At 57.4% G+C, this 21,307-nt stretch overlaps 1 protein-coding gene across 1 annotated transcript in view; it reads left to right on the forward strand.

Moving 5' to 3' along the window:
* The window catches only part of EGF (epidermal growth factor), a 43,213-nt gene that overhangs the window by 14,230 nt on the left and 7,676 nt on the right, over positions 1-21,307 (forward strand). The window contains exons 8-18 of the mRNA XM_055142765.1: positions 1,880-2,002; positions 3,443-3,568; positions 4,030-4,166; positions 4,656-4,804; positions 5,849-5,953; positions 7,518-7,741; positions 10,632-10,799; positions 11,279-11,422; positions 13,938-14,054; positions 17,476-17,580; positions 20,402-20,509. Of these exons, the coding sequence (XP_054998740.1) occupies positions 1,880-2,002; positions 3,443-3,568; positions 4,030-4,166; positions 4,656-4,804; positions 5,849-5,953; positions 7,518-7,741; positions 10,632-10,799; positions 11,279-11,422; positions 13,938-14,054; positions 17,476-17,580; positions 20,402-20,509 (1,506 nt within the window). The remainder of the gene's footprint in view (positions 1-1,879; positions 2,003-3,442; positions 3,569-4,029; positions 4,167-4,655; positions 4,805-5,848; positions 5,954-7,517; positions 7,742-10,631; positions 10,800-11,278; positions 11,423-13,937; positions 14,055-17,475; positions 17,581-20,401; positions 20,510-21,307) is intronic.

The raw sequence follows: 21,307 nt of genomic DNA on the forward strand, positions 1-21,307 counted from the left end.
TGATTTTAATGAAGCACGGTGAGATGCAGTTACAGACTTACAAACTTTCACGATGTGTCCCAGTCAAACAATGTTCAAGTACCCACCCCTCCACCAGTGCCCATTCTCCACCCCCAATGTTCCCAGTATCCCTCCCCACCCCCCTTCCCACCCGCCCCCCGCCTCTGTGGCAGACACATTCCCTCTCACTCTCTCTCTCCCCCTTTGGGTGTTATGGTTTGCAATATGGTAACAAGCAGCCATCGTGTTTGGTCCACGGTCTACTTTCAGCACGCATCTCCCACCCCGAGCGAGCCCTCCGAGCATCATTTACTTAGTGCTCCTCTCTCCCTCCCAGCTGCCTTTCCCGCCAGCACACAAGATCGGCTTCCAAGCCGTGGGGCAGTCCTCTTGACCCTTGTTTCTACTGTCCTTAGGTGTCAGTCTCCCGTTACCACTGTATCACTATCATCCCTCTGTCGATTTACTCGAGCAAGCACCAGTAACGTCTCTGTTACACTCAGCCCTGAGATGTTAGCAGCCTCTCCTTACTCATCTTTCCCAATGATTGGAGGCTCTTTCAGGGTCAGGGGAATGAGACCTGTCGTTACTGTTTTTGGCATATCGAATAGGCCACGGGTAGCTTGCCAGGCTCTGCCGTGTGGGCAGGATACTTTTGGTAGCTTGCTGGACTCTCCGAGAGGTACGTATGTATCTTTTGCTGTATTTGGGGTATGAATACACCAGGGGGAGCTTGCAAGGCTCTCCCAAACGGGCAATAGACTCTTGGCAGCTTATCAGGTTCTCCAAGAGGGAGAACAAGGCTGTTAGATATCGCAATGATCTCCTATTATGTTACTTTATATTCCACAAATGAGTGCAGTCATTCTGTGTCTGTCCCGCTCTTTCTGACTCATTTCACTTATCATGATACTCTCCATGTTGATCTACTTATATGCAAATTTCAAATTTCATCTCTGTTAACAGCTGCATAGTATTCCACTGTGTTGTTGTACCTAAGTTTCTTTAACCAGTTGTCTGTTCTCGGGCACTCGGGTGTTTTCCAGATTCTGGCTGGCTATTGTAAATCGTGCTGCAGATGGCCATTTTAAAGCTTGGTGGATTAAAATGTCTTTATCCCACTCCACAGTCTTTTCTAGCACGAACTTTCTGTCTGCTTTCCTTTTCTTCTCCCGTGTTCTTTTTCCAGTTTGTTGGGGTGGAGTCTCCCTCAGCAGTTGGGGCGGCTGATGGCCCTTCCGTGAGGGTCCGTGTCTGGGCCAGGGCGCAGTGCTCAGACCCCACACCCGCTCTCCCACCTCTATCCCTGCATCCATGCTCAGTTGATTTTTTCTTGGGAAAGGGGGGAGGCACAGCTGGCCGTGTCCTGGGGGGCGACTCTGGCTCTGTGCTGGGGGACTCTGGGTGGGGGGTCAGACCTGATTCCCACATGCAAACCAGCCTGTGGGCCTCCTCTATGCTCCTTAGCCAAGGCCTTAACTGTCGCACATTTAAGATGCATTTGGAGGGGCTGGAGCAATAGCACAGCGGGTAGGGCATTTGCCTTGCACACGGCTGACTCAGGTTTGATTCCCAGCATCCCATATGGTCCCCCGAGTACTGCCAGTGGTGATTCCTGAGTGCATGAGCCAGGAGTAACCCCTGAGCATCGCCGGGTGTGACGCAAAATATAAAACATAAGAATTAATTAACTCATTGATTAAAATTAGAGCCATTATTTCTAAAACCAGAAATCTTCATTTTTCCCTTTAGATTTGCAAGTTTTCTTCGTGGCTGTGTTTGTCTCCCTCTTTCCGGGCTGGCTGAGTCTTGGGCGAGCGGCTGCTCTGGCCGAGTGTCCACTCGCCTAACACGCCCTCCCCTCTCTCCTTCCAATCAGGCTTTGTGCCCTGCCCCCGAGGCGCGCGGGGCTGCAGCCACGGCTGTGTCCTCACGCCCCGGGGCCCCACGTGCTTCTGTCCTGAGGGCTCCGTGCTTGGGGCGGACGGAAGAACCTGTTCCGGTAAGTTGACTTGCCCTTTCGGCTTGTTTGTCTGGGGCAGAAATGAAAATTCCATTCTGACTGGCACCTAAAGATCGGGCTTATTGACAAAGAGATTTTCTTCCGCTCATATTTATGGCAGCTGTTTCTGTGACCGGGGCGCAGCTTGGGTCTGACAGCACAGCGTAGAGGCTGGAAGCAGAGCATCTATGTTTTAATTGAAAACTTTTTTTTTTTAGTTTTTTGGGGGCACACCTGGCGATGCTCAGGGGTTGCTCCCGGCTCTGCACTCAGGGATCACTCCTGGCGGTGCTCGGGGACCACATGGGATGCTGGGTCTGGCATGTGCAAGGCAAACGCCCTCCCCGCTTGCGATTGCTCCAGCCTAAGAAGCGAGCGCTCTGGGAAGGGCCGTGGGCCGTGTCAGTGCCCCGAACAGCGTCCGTGGTGACCGTCACCGGCTCTCAGCCCTCCTCTGGAGGGGACGAGTTCCTGAGGCGCCTCCCCTTTCATTCCAAAGACACGGAAGCAGAGAGAGGGCTGGGCGGCTCCCACGGGCAGCACAGCGTCTTGCGTGGTGTGTTTGGGGCTGGTGCGACAGAGCAGTGGGTAGGGTGCCAGCCTTGCTCGTAGCCCCCCCTCCCCCAGCCTCGGTCCCCAGCATCCCACACGCTTTCCTGAGCACTTACAGGGCTGATCCCTGAGTGCAGAGCCAGGAAGAAGCCCTGAGCATCACCGGGTGCGGCCTCCAAACAAAAACAAACCAACCCCACAAAAAAAGAAAGCTAAAGAAGTTTAGAGACCCCAAAGTGTGAGCAAGGATTTTTTTTTAAAGTGTTATTTGTTATTTGAGTAAGAACAGATGCCAAACTCATCAAATAGATTTATTTTTTTTTCTTTTTGGGTCACACCCGGCGATGCACAAGGGTTATTCCTGGCTCATGCACTCAGGAATTACTCCTGGCGGTGCTCAGGGGACCATATGGGATGCTGGGATTCGAACCCGGGTCGGCCGCGTGCAAGGCAAATGCCCTACCTGCTGTGCTATCGCTCCAGCCCCCTAAAATAGATTTCTTATTCCAACCAACACCCAGGACCCCTAGTTTGGATCTCAGGAAATTAAAAAAGAAGCGGGGAGGTGAGGGGCCAGTTTATTGGGTTGGGGGGCATGGTTTGTACGCAGGCGCCCAAAGGCCAAGGGAGGGGAAAAGGGAGGGAGGGGGCGGGGAGAGGGAGAGGGGGGAGGGGCAGGACAGACGAAAGGCATCACGGGCACTCGAAGGGTTACTGCGCAGTGCCAGGCTACGGGGACATGGCCCCAAGTGGCCTTTGCTCCTACTCTGTGGAGAATAAACAGGACTGCAGCGGTCCGGGGGGTGGAAGTGGGTAACCACCAACAGAGCGTTGGCACGCCTTGGTGCCGGGGACACGCGGTCATGGCTCTGAATGACTCGGCACCAGGCTGCTCGTCCCCTGACCACGGCGGGTGCAGTCACCTCTGCCTCCAGCACGGCCCCGGCGCCTGGCGATGTGGCTGCTTCCCCGGCTACGACCTCCACCAGGACGGAAAGCACTGCGTGGCCTCAGGTGAGGGGAGGGCGAGGGAGGGGGGTGGGACGCGAGAGCGCCAGGCCCAGGCAGACTTCCTGGAAGAAGAGTCTTCTGCCAGCCCTGACCCACGCTGTGCTGCGGGAGCCTGAGCAAACACGGGGCCAGGAAGGAAGAGAGGACCAGGGCACGGAAGAGTCCCAAGTGCCTCAAGTCGCTATTGATGGAACGCAGTCGCCTCACGGGGAGTCGGGTGGGGGGGGCTCGTGCACCCACCCGGCTCCCTGCCCCTCTCCAGGCCTAGCCCAAGGGCAGCCATGTTAGAAACTGGTTTTGGGGGCCTCAGCAGAACAGAGAGGGCGCTTGCCTTGAGCGCGGCCCAGTGGGGTTCGGTTCCCACCACCCCACAGGGTCCCCCGAGCACTGCCAGGAGGAAGCCCCGGGCACAGCCAGGTTTGGCCGCAAAGCCACCAACCAGCCAATGAACACACCGGTTTCAGGCCCCGCGCCCTTTCTGCTGTTCACCAACGCTCACGACATCCGCCGCGTGCGTTTTGATGGAGCGGACTACAGCCGCGTGCTCGGGCAGCAGATGGGCGCCGTCCAGGCCCTGGACTACGACCCCGTGGAGAACAAGGTGCCCGTGGTGCCCCGCACGGCCCCGAGGGGCCAGCCGGCCCTCCCACACGGGCTCAGGCCGTGGCCCGGCCCCACAGGAGGGGCTTTCCTGCCCCCCGCCCCCGTCCTGGCCCGAATCCTGCTGCCTTGGGTGGGCGGGGGGTGCCTGAGCAGGGTCCACCCTGTCCACCGCAGGTCAAGGCTGCCCACAGGCCACGGAAGCCGCAGGGCTAGCGGGCCTTGGCCGGACCGGAAGTGCCTGTCACAGCAGAGCACAGGGCACGGAGCCTTTATAGACATTGCACGCAGGTGCCGGGGACATCTGCCCCCTCTCCCCAGGAGGAGACTCACGCCTGCCTCAGTTTACCCATCTGGGAGGCAGCCGGGGTGCAGCTGAGCGGCCCGTGACTGTTTCTGCCGTCCTGCCCCCCTGAAGGCTCCAGCCCCTGCCCTGCCCCGCCCGGGTCGGGTTGTGACGGGCGGCGGGGCTCCCGTCTCTCCTCCGCAGATGTACTTTGCCCACGCCACCCCCGGTGGGATCGAAAGGGCCGACCTGGACGGGTCCCGGCGAGAGAGGCTCATCGAGGAAGACGCGGGGGCGCCCGAGGGCCTCGCGGTGGACTGGCTGGGCCGTAAGCTCTACTGGACGGACAGAGGGTGCGGCTCTGCCTTCGCTCCGCCCGGGGTCGATTTGGCTCTGCAGAAGCTCGAACCCAGGGTCTCACACGTGCAAACATGACTCCTGTTCCCTGGCCGTTCCCACCCCGTCCCCCACAGTGGGGTGTGTGAGTGTGAGTGTGTGAGTGTGTGTGTGAGTGTGTGAGTGTGTGTGAGTGTGTGTGTGAGTGTGTGTGTGAGTGTGTGTGTGAGTAGGGGAGTCACACCCAGCGTTGCTCGGGGGCTCCCAACTCTGCTCTCCAAGGGTCGTGCTGGGGAGCAAGGCCCAGGCATTTCGGGGGTCGAACCCGAGCTTCCTGCGTGCAGAGCACTGATCTTAGAGCCCTCTCGGCCCCCTCCTGCGACCTCCATCCCTGTGGAGGGGGGCTGCACCCCTGCTGGCTCTGCCCCCGCACCCCGTAAGCTCAGGGGGATTGCTGGGTGCCTGTCAATACACTGGAGGGGAGACGGGGTGGGCACAGACGCCCCCATGTGAGCCTCGTGCCCCCCACACCCCTGCGCGGGGGCCGTCCTCTTTCCCGGCGTCCGGGGAGAGCTTTGAGGCCCTGGGGGTGCAGGTGAGCCTGAGTGGATGTCGTGCCGTCTGCTCTTCGGGGCGAGCCCAGCCGTGCTCTGGGGACCGTGTGGTGCTGGGCCCTCATGCTGGTGTCGTGGCCCTCGCTGCTTTCTGGGCACCCGGGGGTGTTTCTGCCGGCTGCACAGACGGACGCGCACGTGGGGGGCGTGTGAACCCCCGGGGACCCTCGAGGAGTGAGTCAGGTCGGGGCGCTACGGGGATCTCGGGGGTAGAGCGTGAGACGGCGAGGCAGCTCTGCTCTTTGTCCCTGTGCTTGTTCTGCGGCCACTTCCCGCCACTCCGAGCGGGCAAGAGGGAGCCCAGGGGCAGGAGAGCAGGCCTGGCACTCCGGGCCCGTCCCGCAGCTGGTCTGGCGGCCGAGCGGGGGTGGGTGAGGTGAGGGCGCGGCTCGAGCCGTGTGAGGGGACGTCAGGCTGCAGCCGGGCCTCCTCTCCCCCCGCGTCTAGGAAAGCCCGCATCGAACGGAGTGACTTAAACGGGAGCCAGCGCGAGACCGTCCTGAAGGCGGGTGTCACCCAGCCCCTGGGGATCGCCGTGCACCCGGCGGCCAAGTAGGTGTCCGTGAGAATCACACGCCCTGCTCCTGAGGCCGTGTGTGTGTGTGTGTGTGTGTGTGTGTGTGTGTGTGTGTGTGAGTGTGTGTAGGGACATGGGTGCATGCATGGGTGTATATGTATTTGTGTATATGGATGTGTGTGTGCATGTGTGTGTGCATGGGTGTATATGTGTGTATACATGATGTGTGTGCATGGGTATATATGTGTGTGTACATGGATGTGTACGCATGGGTGTGTGCATGGGTATATATGTGTGTGTACATGGATGTGCTTGTGCATGGGTGTATATGTGTGTGCATGGGTGTATATGTGTGTATACATGGATTTGTGTGCATGGGTATATATGTGTGTGTACATGGATGTGTCTGTGCATGTATATGTGTGTGCATGGGTGTATGTGTGTGTGCATAAATGTGTGTGTGCATGGGTGTGTGTGTATGTGTGTGTGCATACTGTTGTGTGCATGTGTTCCTGTGTGTGCTGACACGCCCAGTCTGTCTCAGGCCTTGGGTGTCACTGGAACGAGGAACCAAGATGCCTTTATTCAAGGAAACGGGCCAGCCAACATCCTTATCCTCGCAGTGGCTTTGGAGCTTCTGTTCCTGCATAAAAATTTTATTGTTTAGGTGTTCTTTCAATCTGAGCAAATTTCCTTCTGCCCTTTCTGCCTCCCTCTGCCTCCCTCTCTCTTTCTCCCTCCCTCTCTCTCTCTTAGCAGTGCTGGGGACAGAACCCTATGCTCCCACACATGTGCTCCAGCCCCTTGAAACATCTCTCTGGCCCCTCAATTTCTTGAAAGAAAGGAAGAAAGAGAGAGAGAGAGAGAGAGAAAGAAAGAAAGAGAGAGAGAGAAAGAAAGAAAGAAAGAAAGAAAGAAAGAAAGAAAGAAAGAAAGAAAGAAAGAAAGAGAGAAGGGAAGAGAAAGAAACAAAGAAAGAAAGAAAGAGAAGGGAAGAGAAAGAAAGAAACAAAGAGAGAGAGAAAGGAAGAAAGAAAGAAAGAAAGAAAGAAAGAAAGAAAGAAAGAAAGAAAGAAAGAAAGAAAGAAAGAAAGAAAGAAAGAAAGAAAGAAAAGAAAGAAAAGAAAAGAAAGAAGCTGAAACTTGATTACACATTCAATTGCTTTCTTTTAAAGAACTGACATCACTTTCTCGAGCAGAGACTGTTTGGGTTCTCTCTCTGGGGCATTCTCCTTTTTTAATCACAGGGGCAGGTAGGTGCTGGTGTCGAGCGTGTGCCTCTAGTGTGAGGCCCTTGGGGCACACACAGTGACGGGACAGAATCACCAGTTAAACCCCAGGGTGGGTTCAGACCACACCGGGTTCCTCCACCCGGGAGGAAAGAGGTTTGCCCCAACGGAGACTGATCTTCTCCTGCCCTGATCCTCTACTTGAAAAAGATCTCGTCTTCGGCCTTTGCAAACGATCCATCCACTTCCCACCGATGCGCCCTTCCCGCCTCCCTCCTTCCCGCCTCACTCTAGCTTACCCTGACGTGGTTCATATTTCCTGTGGCTTTTCCCGCACACGTTCCGTGCGGCCCCCCTTTTCTGATTCCAGGCGGTTATTCTGGACCGACACGGGGACGCAGCCCCGAATTGAGAGTTCTTCCCTCCAAGGCACTGACCGGCGGGTGGTCGCCAGCTCCGGTCTGGCCTGGCCCAGCGGCGTAGCCATTGACTACCTAGCGGACACGCTCTACTGGTGTGACATGGAGCGGGCGGTGATCGAGATGGCCAATCTGGATGGTTCCAAACGCCGGACGCTGGCCCAGAACGATGTAGGTGAGGTTGCTTCACCCCCGCTGAGCGTTGAGAACTTAGTGGTCAGTGTGTTGAGAGGACAGGCAGACTGGCAGGCCGGCCGACTCCTCTAGGGTCTTATGATCCCAGTGCGGGGAAGAGTCGCGGTGTGGAATGAGCTCTCCAAGGCAGGATGGAAATTGGGGTTCCGGTGAAGTCACAGCGTAGGGGAGGTGTACATCATAAAAAAAAATATGTATAAAATATGGGGCTGGAGCGATAGCACAGCGGTTAGGGCGTTTGCCTTGCACGCGGCCTGACCCGGGTTCGATTCCTAGCATCCCATATGGTTCCCCGAGCACTGCCAGGAGTGATTCCTGAGTAATTGATCCAGGAGTAACCCCTGTGCCTGCCCGTGTGTGACCCAAAAACCAAAAAAAAAAAAAATTATGGGGCCGGAGCGATAGCACAGCGGGTAGGGTGTTTGCCTTGCACATGGCCAACCCGGTTCAATCCCCAGCATCCCATATGGTCCCCCAAGCACTGCCAGGAGCAATTCCTGAGTGCAAAGCCAGGAGTAACCCCTGAGCATTGCTAGGTGTGACCCAAAAAGCAAAAAAAAAAAAATATATATGTCTAAAATATATATAATATATCTCCCCTAGATGAAAATTAGAGCTCTGATATATGAAGTATAAGGGGCACGAGCCAAACTTTCTCAGCAACATGTAAAGGTGCCTGGTCCAAACCCCAAGGCATGGCGTATATTTTGTTTGGTTTTTGGCATTTCGCACTGCGCCTGGCAGTGCTCTCAGGGGTCAGTCTGGCAGGGTTCAGGGAGCCACACGGGGTGCCAGGGGTCAGCAGCGCCTTGCCCACGGTGCTGTCTCCCCAGACCCTTCCGTGGGTGCTGTGTGTCGCTGGTCTGTGGCCCATGCAAGTTCTCCTTCAAGGTTCAAGGCCAGAACCGGTTCCATCGTCACAGCGCCACCTGCTGGTACACATGGGTGGTGTGTTAAGGCAAAGATGGAAGGAATTCCTTTCATGTAAAGACAGTTCCAGCTCTTATAGAAACAAAATACCGATGAGGAGGATGTCTAGGGTGGGCTCTTTCAGCTTTCTCTTTTTTTGGGGGGTGGTCACACCGGCGATGCTCAGGACTGACTCCTGGCTATGCACTCAGGCATCAGGGGACCATATGGGATGCAGAGGCTTGAACCTGGGTCGGCCGTGTGCAAGGCAAATGCCCTACCCGCTGGACTATCACTTTGGCCCCTAGCGTGGGCCCTTTTATTGAAAAAAAAATTTTTTTTAATGGCTAATTCTGCCCCACGTTACACAGCAGGCGAATGTAGGGGATTCTGCTGAGCAAGAGAACACAGATGAGGGTAAATATTGTGGGGATCACTTCCGTGCCCTCTCAGGAAGGGAAGCCTGTGGGAACAGAAAGTAGAACAGTCGGGGCTGGAGTGATAGCCCAGCGGGTAGGGCGTTTGCCTTGCACGCGGCTGACCCAGGTTCGAATCCCAGCATCCCATATGGTCCCCTGAGTACCGCCAGGGGTAATTCCTGAGTGCATGAGCCAGGAATGACCCCTGTGCATTGCCAGGTGTGACCCAAAAAGCAAAAAAAAAAAAAAGTAGAACAGGGATCGGGCCACCGAGTGGTAGTTTGACCAGTGTGACTCTACTTCAGTGCGAGTGTAAGCCACAGGACTGGGCCATTCGCTCAGGGGACGGTGGCAACTCCATCAGGAATATTCAGACTCCGGCCTGGAGCGTTAGGACAGCGGGCAGGGCACTGGCCTTGCATGTGGCTGACCCAGGCTCTATCCTCGGCATCCCACATGGTTCCCCGAGCACTGCCAGGAGGGATCTCTGAGTGCAGAGCTAGGAGCAAGCCCTCACATCGCCAGGTGTGACCCAACCAGCAACCAACAATAAATTCCCTCACTGCTTTATTTATTGGGGGGGTGTTGTCTGTTTGTTCTGCCTTTCATAGTCTCTTGCTGCCTCCATTTCTTTCTTTCCTTTCCTTTCCTTTCCTTTCCTTTCCTTTCCTTTCCTTTCCTTTCCTTTCCTTTCCTTTCCTTTCCTTTCCTTTCCTTTCCTTTCCTTTCCTTTCCTTTCCTTTCCTTTCCTTTCCTTTTCTTTCCTTTCCTTTCCTTTCGTTTTCTTTTCTTTTCTCTTCTCTTCTTTTCTTTTGTTTTCTTTTCTCTTCTCTTCTCTTTTCTTTTCTCTTCTTTTTTTCTTTTCTTCTCTTTTCTCTTCTTTTCTTTTCTTTTCTTTTCTTTTCTTTTCTTTTCTTTTCTTTTCTTTGCCTTTAATCACCTTGAGGTTCAGTTGCAAAGCTTTCATGATTGAGTGTCAGTCATACAACGATCAAATCTCACTGCTTTTATGGGTTTTAACTTGGCACCAAGGCCCAGAGGCAAAAATGCTCCTGGCCGGCTGTGGTCGATGACTGGGGGCGTGGGGCCCCGAGGAGGAGACGGCCTTCGGTCAGAGGAGGGAGGCCAGCGCAGGGGCCAACACTGGCCGGGGGAGCTGTGGGTGCGGGTCGAGTCTCCACACTTGCACCTAACCCGGGTCCAACCCCCGAGTGAATGATCCTGAGCCCTGAGCACAGCTGTGTATGCACAGTCCCAAGGAATACACAGAACTCGCCTGCCTCCCCGGCCCGGGGCGGTGTCATCTCCTCGGCCCGCTGTGCCCCGGGGCTCCAAATTCCGGGTGTCCGTGCCCACGTCTGGAGCTCGAGCCTCCCCCAGGCTCCTGGTGCAAGACGAGGCGCCGTGTCCCGGGGCTGGGACGGGTGGGGGCGCTGCCTGGCTGGTCGCGCCATTCAGGAACTGCGTCCCGTGAGATCGAGGGCTGGGGGGGACCCGCCCCCACCTTGGGGAACCTTCCTCACGGCTCTGGACCACCCGCAGGGCGCCCGTTTGCCGTAGCCGTGTTCGAGGACCTTCTGTGGGTGTCGGACTGGGCGCGGCCCTCGCTCAGCAGGATGGACAAGAGGACCGGTGGCCAGCGGGTGTGGCTGCGGGCCGGCATGCAGAGACCCTCGGCCCTGGTCGTGGTGCACCCGCTGGCAAAGCCAGGTACCCGGGCAGGACGGCGGCGGGCACTCAGTGTTGTGGGGGGAGGCGGGGGGGGCACTCGGTCCCTCTCCCGTCTCTGGGCGGGAGGTGTTAGGGTTTCCTGAGGTTCGGAGTCACTCTGGCGGCACAGGTGGCCTTCGCGCCTCCAGCTCGCCTCTGCTCCTCAGAACCAATGACCCGCTGCGTGGTCCCAAGGCGGCGTCGGGGGCTGCTGGCAGCTTCTTTCGACTTAGTTTTGTTGCTGCCGGGGCAGGTGGGCGAGGAGAAGCGCCCGGGGCCTCGCAGGAGCTTGGCGTGCACAGGGCCGCGTCCCGGCGTGCGCCGAGCAGGGCGGGCACCGTCTAAAGACCCGCGGGGGTGGTGGTCTCTGCCGGAAGTCAGACCACCTGCCCCTCGGGACAGCCAGGGGCCCAGGGGGCCAGCAGGGCTGCAGCTCAGAGATGCGGGGACCCGCACCCAGCCGGGAACCTCCCCCACAGGAGCCGACCCCTGTGTCCAGCCCAACGGCCGCTGTGAGCAGCTTTGCAGAGAGGGGTCTGGAGCTGCCCAGTGCTCGTGCCCGGAAGGCTCCGAGAGAACCCCAGACGGCAAGAGGGGTCAGCCTGCGAAGGGGCACCCGGCAGGTAAGGGGAGCTCAGGCGCCTCAGCCAGGGACGGTCTCGCCAAGCCCTAAACAACAACAACAACAACAACAACAACAACAACAACAACAACAGGCTAGGGGGCAGAGCATGCTGGCAACCCTGGGTTTGATCCCCGGCATCCCATAGGGTCCCCCGAGCACTGCCAGGAGTAACTCCTGAGTGCAGAGCCAGGAACAACCCCTGAGCATCGCTGGGTGTGTCCCAAAACAAAACCAATCAGGCTTAAGTTAAAGTTAAAAAGGCTAAAGGGTGTCTCTGGAGGCGGGGTGGAGGGTCTCACTGGCCTGCCTTTGGGGACCACTGTCTGCCATCGTGAGCTGGTTGTACTCTCAGTGTCCTGCCAATTACACCTTTAAAACAATTTTTAAGAAGGTCTCTCCTCATACACACATACACACACACTCGCACACAGACTCACACACATACACTAGCACACATACATTTGTGCACACACGCACACTGGCACAATACACACACACACATGCACACACACATTTGCACTCACCCACACCACACACATTCACATACACACACTCGTGCATATACATACTCACACATACACACACACTCGTGCACACACACACTTGTGCATATACTCACACACATACACACTCGCTCATACACACACACGCACACACTTCCATTCCTTGGTCGTCTATTGTTGCAGTGATGTGAGTTGTGCTCACACACGTACCTGCTGTGTGTGAGACCACACACTCGTGTTGTCATCCCAGAGTGTGCCTCACGCCTGCAGGCGGCCTCTTCCCCGGGTCTACAAGTTGCTTTTCTTTTTCTTCGTTTTCTATTTTGTATTATAACTTATTTATTTTATTTTTAACTGAATCATTGTGAAATACACAGTTTCAGAGCTGTTTGAGATCAGGTTTCAGTAATGCCCGTCCCTCCACCAGTGTACATTTCCCACCACCCGTGTCCCGTCTCCCTCCCCCACCCCCCACGTGGTTTGCAGTACAGATACTGACAGGTTACCATGTCTATTCCTCTACCGGCTTTCAACACTCAGTTCCGTTCAGAGTGATCATTCCCAACTATCATTGTCATACTGGTCCCTTCTCTATCCTAACTGCCCTCCACCCCTGACACTTGTGGTAGCTTCCAACCATTGACCAATCCTCCTGGCCCCTGTTTTCCCTGGCCTTGGATAATAGTCGCATACTATTTATTTTTTGTGTCCCACAAATGGATGCAGCCATTCTGTATCTGTCCCTCTCTTTCTGACTCATTTCACTCAGCATGACACTCCCCCGGTCCATTCATTTGTTAGCAAATTTCATAAATTCATTTTTCCTAACAGCTGCGTAGTATTCCACTGTGTAGATGCACCCTAGTTTCTTTATCCAGTCGTCTGTTCTCAGGCACTCGGGTTGTTTCCAGATTCTGGCTATTGTGAATAGTGTTGCATGGAAGAAAATCTAGGCAAAACCCTTCATGACATTGAAGTTAACAGCATCTTCAATGATGAAATACCACTGACCAAGCAAGTGTAAACAAACATAAACAAATGGGACTCCATTAAACTCAGAAGCTTCTGCACCTCTAAAGAAACAGTGACCAAGATGAAAAGACAGCCCACAGAATGGGAAAAATGATTCACCCAATACCCGTCTGATGAGGGGTTAATATCAAAGATACACAAGACATTGGTAGAAATTGACAAGAAAAATCATTCAAGTCCATCAAAAAATGGGGAGAAGAAATAAACAGAAATGTCCTCAATGAAGAAATTCAGATGATTAAAAGGCACATGAAAAAAAATGCTCTCTGGGGCTGGAGCCATAGCACAGCGGGGAGGGCGTTTGCCTTGCATGCAACCTACCCGGGTTCGATTCCCAGCATCCCTCATGGTCCCCGAGCACCACCAGGAGTAATTCCTGAGTGCAGAGCCAGGAGTAACCCCTGAACATCGCCGGGTGTGATCCAAAAAGAAAAATAAAAGTCCTAATCACTAATCGGGGAGATTTAGATACAATGAGCTATCCCCTTACGGCACAGACTGGCCCACGTCCAAGAGAGCAAGAAGAAGCAGTGCTGGCGCAGATGTGAGGAGAAGGGACTCAGCTTCGTTGTTGGTGGGAATGCCGGCTGGTCCGGCCCTTTTGGGAAACAATACGGGCATTCCCTAAAAACTAGAAATTGAGCTTCCCGATGACACTGCAATACCATTTCTGGGAATATACCCAGGGGCCCCCCAAAATACACGGAAGAAATGACACCTGCACTTGTGTGCCCGTTGCCCTTGTTTTTCTGCCGGTACCCGGCAGACTCCAGGGTGCCCCCGGCTGGCTCCCCACCCCCACCATCAAGCGCGCTGAGTATGGCCTGGAGGGTATGGGGTGAAAGGGGGGTCCTTATGTCCCCCCGCCCCCCTCCGGATAATGCCGAGTCTGGACTCATGGGCCACGAGCAGCCTCAGTATAAACCGGATCAAGCTGTCCTCATGGCCTGACAGTCGTTCCTTTGCCTCCTCCGCTAGGTGGTGACGCGGATTCAGGTCCCAAAGTGATGCCCTCAGAGGCCCCACCCAGCGGGAGCCCTGACGCCAACGTGACGGGGTCCCAGCCTGTGCCCGTGGTGGAGATCACCGTGTCAGGTACAGGTACGAGCAAAGAGCTTTCCCGAGGGCTCGGTGCCCGGCACGCTCAGTCCTGCCCCGGGGGCCAGACGGGCCCTCACAGGCATCTCCGGGCGACCTCCCCCCTCGGTCTCTCCCCCCGTCACCTTCTTCGGGGACATCTAACGTGCAAGCGAGGGGCGAGGCAGGAGCACTTTCGAGGATCTCCCCAGGCCGAGGTTCTGATCTTTGCTCCTCCCGACTGCCCTTCCGTTCCGGGGACTGGAGGCTAGAAATTGGGGCGGGAATGTAGATTGTTGCCTTCTTCTGCCACAGGAGGTCCTCCCCCTGCAAGTGCTCCCGCCCTCTTCTGCTAAGTTGTGTGTTCATCACAAAGGGCTAAAGGATGCACTGGTGATGAGTGTGGGATACCCAGATCTCTTGGTTGTTGTTTTGCTGTTCGCTTGGGGGCCCCGCTCAGGGTTACTCCAGGCTCCACGCTCAGGGATCACTTCTGGCCGGGCTCAGGGGACCAGATGGGCTGCTGGGGGTTGAACTGGCCTCCTAAGTACAGAATATTAAGTATCTAGGGGGCCAGAGAGATAGTGCAGTGGGTAAGGCACTTGCCTTGCACCCGGCCCCCTTGGGTTCGATCCCCGGCACCACATGTGTCAGTCCACCGAGCCCCACCGGAGTGATCCCTGAGCCAGGAGGAAGCCACGAGCACCGCCAGGCGTGGCCACTCCTCCCAAAAGTAAGACTGGACTTCCGTCCACGCTGACCCACTAGATCTTGGGCCAACGGGGTTTAAGTTCCCGCGGGCACACATGACTGGTTCGGGGTTAACTCGGCAGCACAATCCGGCCATGAGGAGCCTGGCTTGGTCAGTCCTTCCAAAATGGTGGACACAGCGCGAGGCGGTGGCCACCCAGGTCCCGGCTGCCGGCTCACACACTTCGTCCACTCCCGCTTCTGTCCCCTCGGGCTCTTTCAGCCCAGCTGTGCTTGCCCCGTGCCCAGCCTCGACTGTCCCGGGCAGGGGTGACAACGCTCTTGCAGCCCGAGGTTCCCGGGGGTCCTGAGCGGGGCGGGGCCGGGGCCGGGAGCACTCTGCCGGGAGCACTCTGCATGCACGCAGAAGGCTCCGCCGCTGGGGCTGGTGGATCCTGACGCAGGCTCTGGACTCCGCCGCCCCCTGGACTCTGCTCACCCTGTGTGGACATAGGCGACTTTTTTTTTTTCTTTTTGGGCCGCACCCGGCGATGCACAGGGGTTACTCCTGGCTCTGCACTCAAGAATTACTCCTGCCGGTGCTCGGGCATATGGGATGCTGGGAATCGAACCCAGGTCGGATGCGTGCAAGGAAAACGCCCTCCCCGCTGTGCTGTCGCTCCAGCCCTGTGGATGTAGACGACTGTTTTGTCCTTCTGTGTTTCGCTTTGTTTCTGGGGCCACACTGAGCAGTGCTCAGAGCCGGGGCGGCCACGTGCGGGGCAAGTGCCCAAACCCCGGGACTACTCACTCTGGCCCTTGTCATTCTTAAAACAAACAAAGGCCCTTATTCAGGCCAGGGGTATGAGTCCGTGATAAGCGCATCTGCACATGTTGGGGTTCTGGGTTTGATCCCGGCACCACACGCACCAGAATCACGTGTTCCTCCCCCCTCGCCCCACCCCGTGCCCCAACTCCAACAGTCCTGCAAAGAGGGAAGGACAAAAACCTGCGACCTGTTTCAGGGATGAAGGTGAGCGACATGCAGGCCTGTCCCCCGAGCAGTCACAGGAGGACCCCCCCCACACACACAGATACACACACTCACATACACACACTCACATACACACTCACACACACACACACGCGCGTGCACTCACACACACTCACATACACACTCACACTCACATACACACTCACACAATCGCGTGCACTCACACACTCACATACACACTCACACACACTCACACAATCGCGTGCACTCACACACTCACATACACACACTCACATACACACTCACACAATCGCGTGCACTCACAGACTCACATACACACTCACACATACTCACACAATTGCGTGCACTCACACACACTCACATACACACACTCACATACACACACTTACATACACATTCACACTTGCACACTCACACACACATGCGTGCACTCACACATACTCACATACACACACTCACATACACACACTCACATACACACACTTACATACACATTCACACTTGCACACTCACACACATGCGTGCACTCACACACACTCACATACACACACTCACATACACATTCACACTCGCACACTCACACACACACTCACACACACACACACACTATAGAGTCTTGCCTTTCCATTAGGCACAGCTGCCTCGAGGGCTGCGGGTTACCAGATAAATCCCGAGTCAGAGTCTAACTCACGCTAAGCCTGAGAGTGATTTAAGAGGTCTCGGGTCACTGGAGGCCTCAGCCGTGCAGACTCAGCGGTCTCGTGACGTGGGGCGCGCCAGGCTTCCAGAAACATCCAGGCGTCCAGCTGCAGAGAGCTGAGTGACAGGAGATGGCCAGGCTCACTCCCAAGGCCCGGGTCCCCACCAGAGACGCCCCCCGCCCCGGAGAGCAGAGCCGGGTCTGCCTTCCCACGGTCCCCGGCTCCTGTTGCTAGCGTCCCTCCCACCCCGACTGCCTGGGTGTTAGGGCCGCGTTCGGGGCTTCTCGGGCCTTTTCATGCAGACGAGAGGCTTACGGGGGGCGGGCGGTGACCGCTGGCAGTTTCGGTGCAGTTTCGGTGGGTGAGAGCCCTCAGACGCGGAGAGGTGTTGGAGGGAGTTTGCACGTAAATCTCTGAAGGGGGCAGAGGCGCTGTGCCGGCTCTCAGCCTGCCCCGGGGCCCTGGTGCGAGCTCCAGTGGAGTCTGAAATGCAGTGACCCTTTCCCGCATCGAGTTGCACGCTTCCCTTCGAGACTTGGTAAAAGCACCTCGAGGCTTTGCGAGCCACGGCAGAAATCCCGGCCGTAAGCGCGCAGGGATGGACAGATGCTCTTATGTCTGAAACATGACGGCCGCAGATTGACCATAAATTTTTATTTTTATGCCTGGTTCCCCTTGACCTTTGTGAAGCTGGTGGGATGTGTCTTTGGGGGGCAAGAATATATGGACCCCCAGTCAAAATGGCTGGGAATTCTCCAACTGTTCACCCCAAGAGGCCATAAACCGTTTGGAATTGGACTCCATTTACCCCTAACAATTCACATCGGCAAACGCTTTCCAAAGCCATCAGCTCCCACAGAGCGGGTGTAGACGGAGCCCGTGCCGGGAGGGGCCTTCCCCGGAGGCCAGCAGAGTGCTTTTCGCCAGACACTGCCCAGAGCCGGGAAGGGAAGCGCAGGGTGTCTCCTCGAACCCAGGACCTTCGCGCGTGTCTTCTCCCCTGAGGGTGGACAATGATTTCCTGCGCCTGCAGGGCAGGAGGACTGCGGCCCCCGGGGATGCGGGCCCAACGCGCAGTGCGAGAACGCCACGTGCCGCTGTCTGCAGGGCTTTGCTGGGGACGGCGAACTCTGTCTGGGTAAGCGCGAAGGCCCCGCCTCGCAGGGCTGGAGAGTAGGGGGCCAGCAGCGGTCGTTCTGATCACCCTGCCTCAGGGTCTCCCGACCGAAGATCGTGGGGCTGGAAGGGCTGAGTAAGGCGGAGGGCACTGGCTGAATCAACACCAGATGGCAGGGGCCGGGCGGATGGCCCAGTGGGCAGGGCCCAAGCTCGCACGCGGAGGGGCCAGGTTTCGTCCCCGAGCCCCAAGCCGGGCGCTCAGCCTCAACAGCAGCCGTGCCCTCGGTCTGCGCGCTGTCCTCCCCGCAGGCTCAGGCCCACCTCCGCCGGCAGCCAGCGGGGCGGCCAGGGTGAGAGGGGGTGCGCAGGTGCGAGTGCGGGCGCCAGGGGAGGCAGGGCCTCTCCCTCTTCCCTGGAGGCCCCAATCCTGGTGGGGAGGTGAAGCGTGGGTCGGGAATTTGCCTTGCACGCAGTGAACCCCAGCTGAATCCCCGGCACCCTATGCACACACATGCGGGCACATACACACAGACATGTGCAGGCACACACACAGAGACACGTGTGCAAACACACACACAGACATGTGCACACACTGACACACACACAGAGACATGTGCAGGCACACACACAGACATGTGTGCAAACACACACAGACATGTGCACACACAGACACACACACAGAGACATGTGCAGGCACACACAGATAGGTGTGCAAACACACACATACAGACATGTGCACACACAGAGAGACACGTGTGCAAACACACAGATATGCATACGCACACAGACACACATATACACAGACATGTGCACGCACACACAGACACACACACATAGACAGACATGTGCACACACACAGAGACATGTGTGCAAACACACACAGACATGTATGTGCGCACAGACACACACAGACACAGACATGTGCACGCACACACAGACACACACACGTTGACAGACGTGTGCACACATGCATGCACACACAGGAAACTCCTGGGGTTTTGAGAGTGAGGCCGAGCCCCGGAGGAGCTGCTGGCCACTGTGGGCGGCTCAGGCTTCCCCGTGAGGAACCAGCCACGGAGCTGGTGCCCTGCTGCCCCCGGCCCTCGGGCACTGCCCAGGACCCCTCCCGGCCTCCCGCCGGCCAGTTCAGCTCCCCCAGGTGGTGCGGCTGGTACTTTAAACTGGGCGTAGGGCGGGTCCCGGGTCTCTACCCCATGGCGCTTGCCCTGCTCACAACTGCTGGGTGCTGCCGGGCACTGTCCCCGCTCACCTGTCGTGGCTGAGATGATCAGGGGCTTCTCTCTTTGCACACACCCCGGGCACGAGCTGCTGGCCACACAGCGGTCCTAGCTTTAATTTCCATGTGTTGTATACACATACACACACACATATATACAAACACATATACATATGCATGCACTGTCATAGCACTGTCGTCCCATTGTTCATCGATTTGCTCGAGCGGGCACCAGTAACGTCTCCATTGTGAGACTTGTTACTGTTTTTGATGCCATTGGGAGCTTGCCAGGCTCTGCTGTGTGGGCGGGATACTCGGTAGCTTGCTGGGCTCTCCGAGAGGGATGGAGGAATCGAAACTGGGTCGGCCACGTGCAAGGCAAATGCCCTACCTGCTGTGCTATCGCTCCAGTCCATACATAGACATAGACATAGACATATTTGGGGGGGAGTAGGAGTTGAAGGTGTGGGCCACACCAAGCTGTGCTCGAGGTCACCCTTGGTGGGGCTCAGGGGACCCTGTATGCTATGCAGTGTTGAGGCTGGAACCTGGTTGGTCACATGCAAGGCCTTAACCCCTGCACCATCTTTCCAGCCCCTGTATTTCTTGATAAGGTGGTGGGGGGGTGGGCATTGGTTAATCCTGGCTTTGTCGGGCATCAGCTGCACGCAGGGTGAGTACCTTAGCCGCAGAGGGCTGGGGAGAGAGTCCCTTGTCCCGTGTCCTCGCCATCCTCCTGACACCAAGGAGAGGCAGCAGCCTCGGTGTCAGAGGGGGGACTCGGGGAAGCGGGAAGGGGTGAGTCGGGAGGCCAAGAGCCGCCGGCAGCCAGGTGCACTGAGCGAGGTGCCAGAACGCCGGGGTCTGTGCGGGCAGGAGCCCGGGCGGAGGGTCTGTTTGCTCACGCTGCAGCTCCAATAACGGACAAAAGGACAATGAGGCAGCATGGGGGAGCTCGGGGACAGCGTGCTGAGGGCCGCCAGCCAGAGGGACCGACACAGGGTGGGCTCCCCCCGGGTGGGACTTAGAGACACCTGCAGGGGAGCGACAAGGCACCCGAGGCAGCACGGTTGGGGGGAGAGGACAGCTGACCTGTGGAGGGCGGAGACGGAGGGGCCCAGGGCCTGGGGGGGCGCCCTGGGGCAGGGGGGCAGGTTGGAATTTACACAGTTTTGTACAGGAAGGCGGTCACTCACACCGTTCACAGCTCTGTGGGCTAGAGTCCAGTGGGGAGGGCGCTTCCCTGGCATGCAGCTAATTCTGCCCCACCCTGAGCACCCGTACAGCCCCCAGAGCCCCACCCAGAGGGGCCCTGAGCACCGAGCCAGGAGTCAGCCCTGAGCACTGCTGGATGTGGCCCCCAAACAAACAAACAACAGCCCCCAAGTCTCGTGACTCCCAATCCCTCCGTCCATAGAGATCCTTGTTTCAAGGGGCAAAGAGGACGTCGCCCGGAGCCGGGCGTGCTGTGGCTTCCTGTCCTAACCCCGCCCGGCCCAGGGACACGTGGAGAACAGGCCTGAAAGCGCTCCCGGCTGGCCCCGGGCTCTGCCCCTCTGACCCGCTCTCCTCCCCTCCCCAACCCGCTCTGCTTGGCTGGCAGATCTCGACGAGTGCCAGCTGGGCACACACGCCTGCGGGGAGAACGCCACCTGTGCCAACACGGAAGGGGGCTACCGCTGCCTGTGCGCACCTGGCCAGAGCTGTCCCGGTGAGTCCCAGGCGCGGCCGTCACCAGGCGCTGCCCCCAGGCTGGCTTTCCCGATGCCGAGCTCCGGAGTCACAAGCGGCCCAGGTCCCCTTCGTCCCGAGGCAGCTGGTAACGGCCCCTTTCTACCGCCCGCCCCAGAGAGAGGTGGAACTTGGGTGTCTGGCGCTGCGGGCACGCTGCTTTCTGGGGCTGCGGGGGCGCTCCGGGAGAAGGGGGGCCCTGGGCCCTGGCGGGTCCCTCTGTCCCTTCACTGCCAAGGATTCCTGAACGAGGGTGACCTCCCTGTCTCCTGGGGCCGGAGGGCACAACAGGTGAGGTGCCTGCCTCACCTTCCCGAGCCCCAGACGGTTCCCCGAGCACTGTGGGGGGCGGGGGGCTCTGTACCCTGCCAAGTATGACCCCCCCACGTGCCCCTGGAAGTCACAATTCCCTTACCTGGAGAAGCATTGCGGGGGGGGGGGGGGGTTCCTTTTAACCATTAATGGTCACCTGAATAGCGCCAGCAGCTGCTTCCCTCTGCCCTGGCAGGAGCTTCCGGGCCCCAGAGCCCAGAGGGGAGCTGGCTGCACCCCCCACCCCCCCACCCCTTGGCGTGCAGAAACATCCTCGGGGAAGTTTTGCCTTTGCTCAGCTCTCCCATATATATATTTTTTTTCCTAAAAGTGGGTAGTTTTGGCAAATGATCAGCTCTCCTAAAAAGCCGGGTCTTGCTGGGCCTGTGACTTACAGCAAACACCCAGACCTCCCTGAGGCAGCCGTGAGCCCCTCAGTTAAAGGGATGGCCCCCCTCTGGGGGTC

The sequence above is a fragment of the Sorex araneus genome, chromosome 6, assembly GCF_027595985.1.
Source record: "Sorex araneus isolate mSorAra2 chromosome 6, mSorAra2.pri, whole genome shotgun sequence".
Classification (NCBI taxonomy): domain Eukaryota; kingdom Metazoa; phylum Chordata; class Mammalia; order Eulipotyphla; family Soricidae; genus Sorex; species Sorex araneus.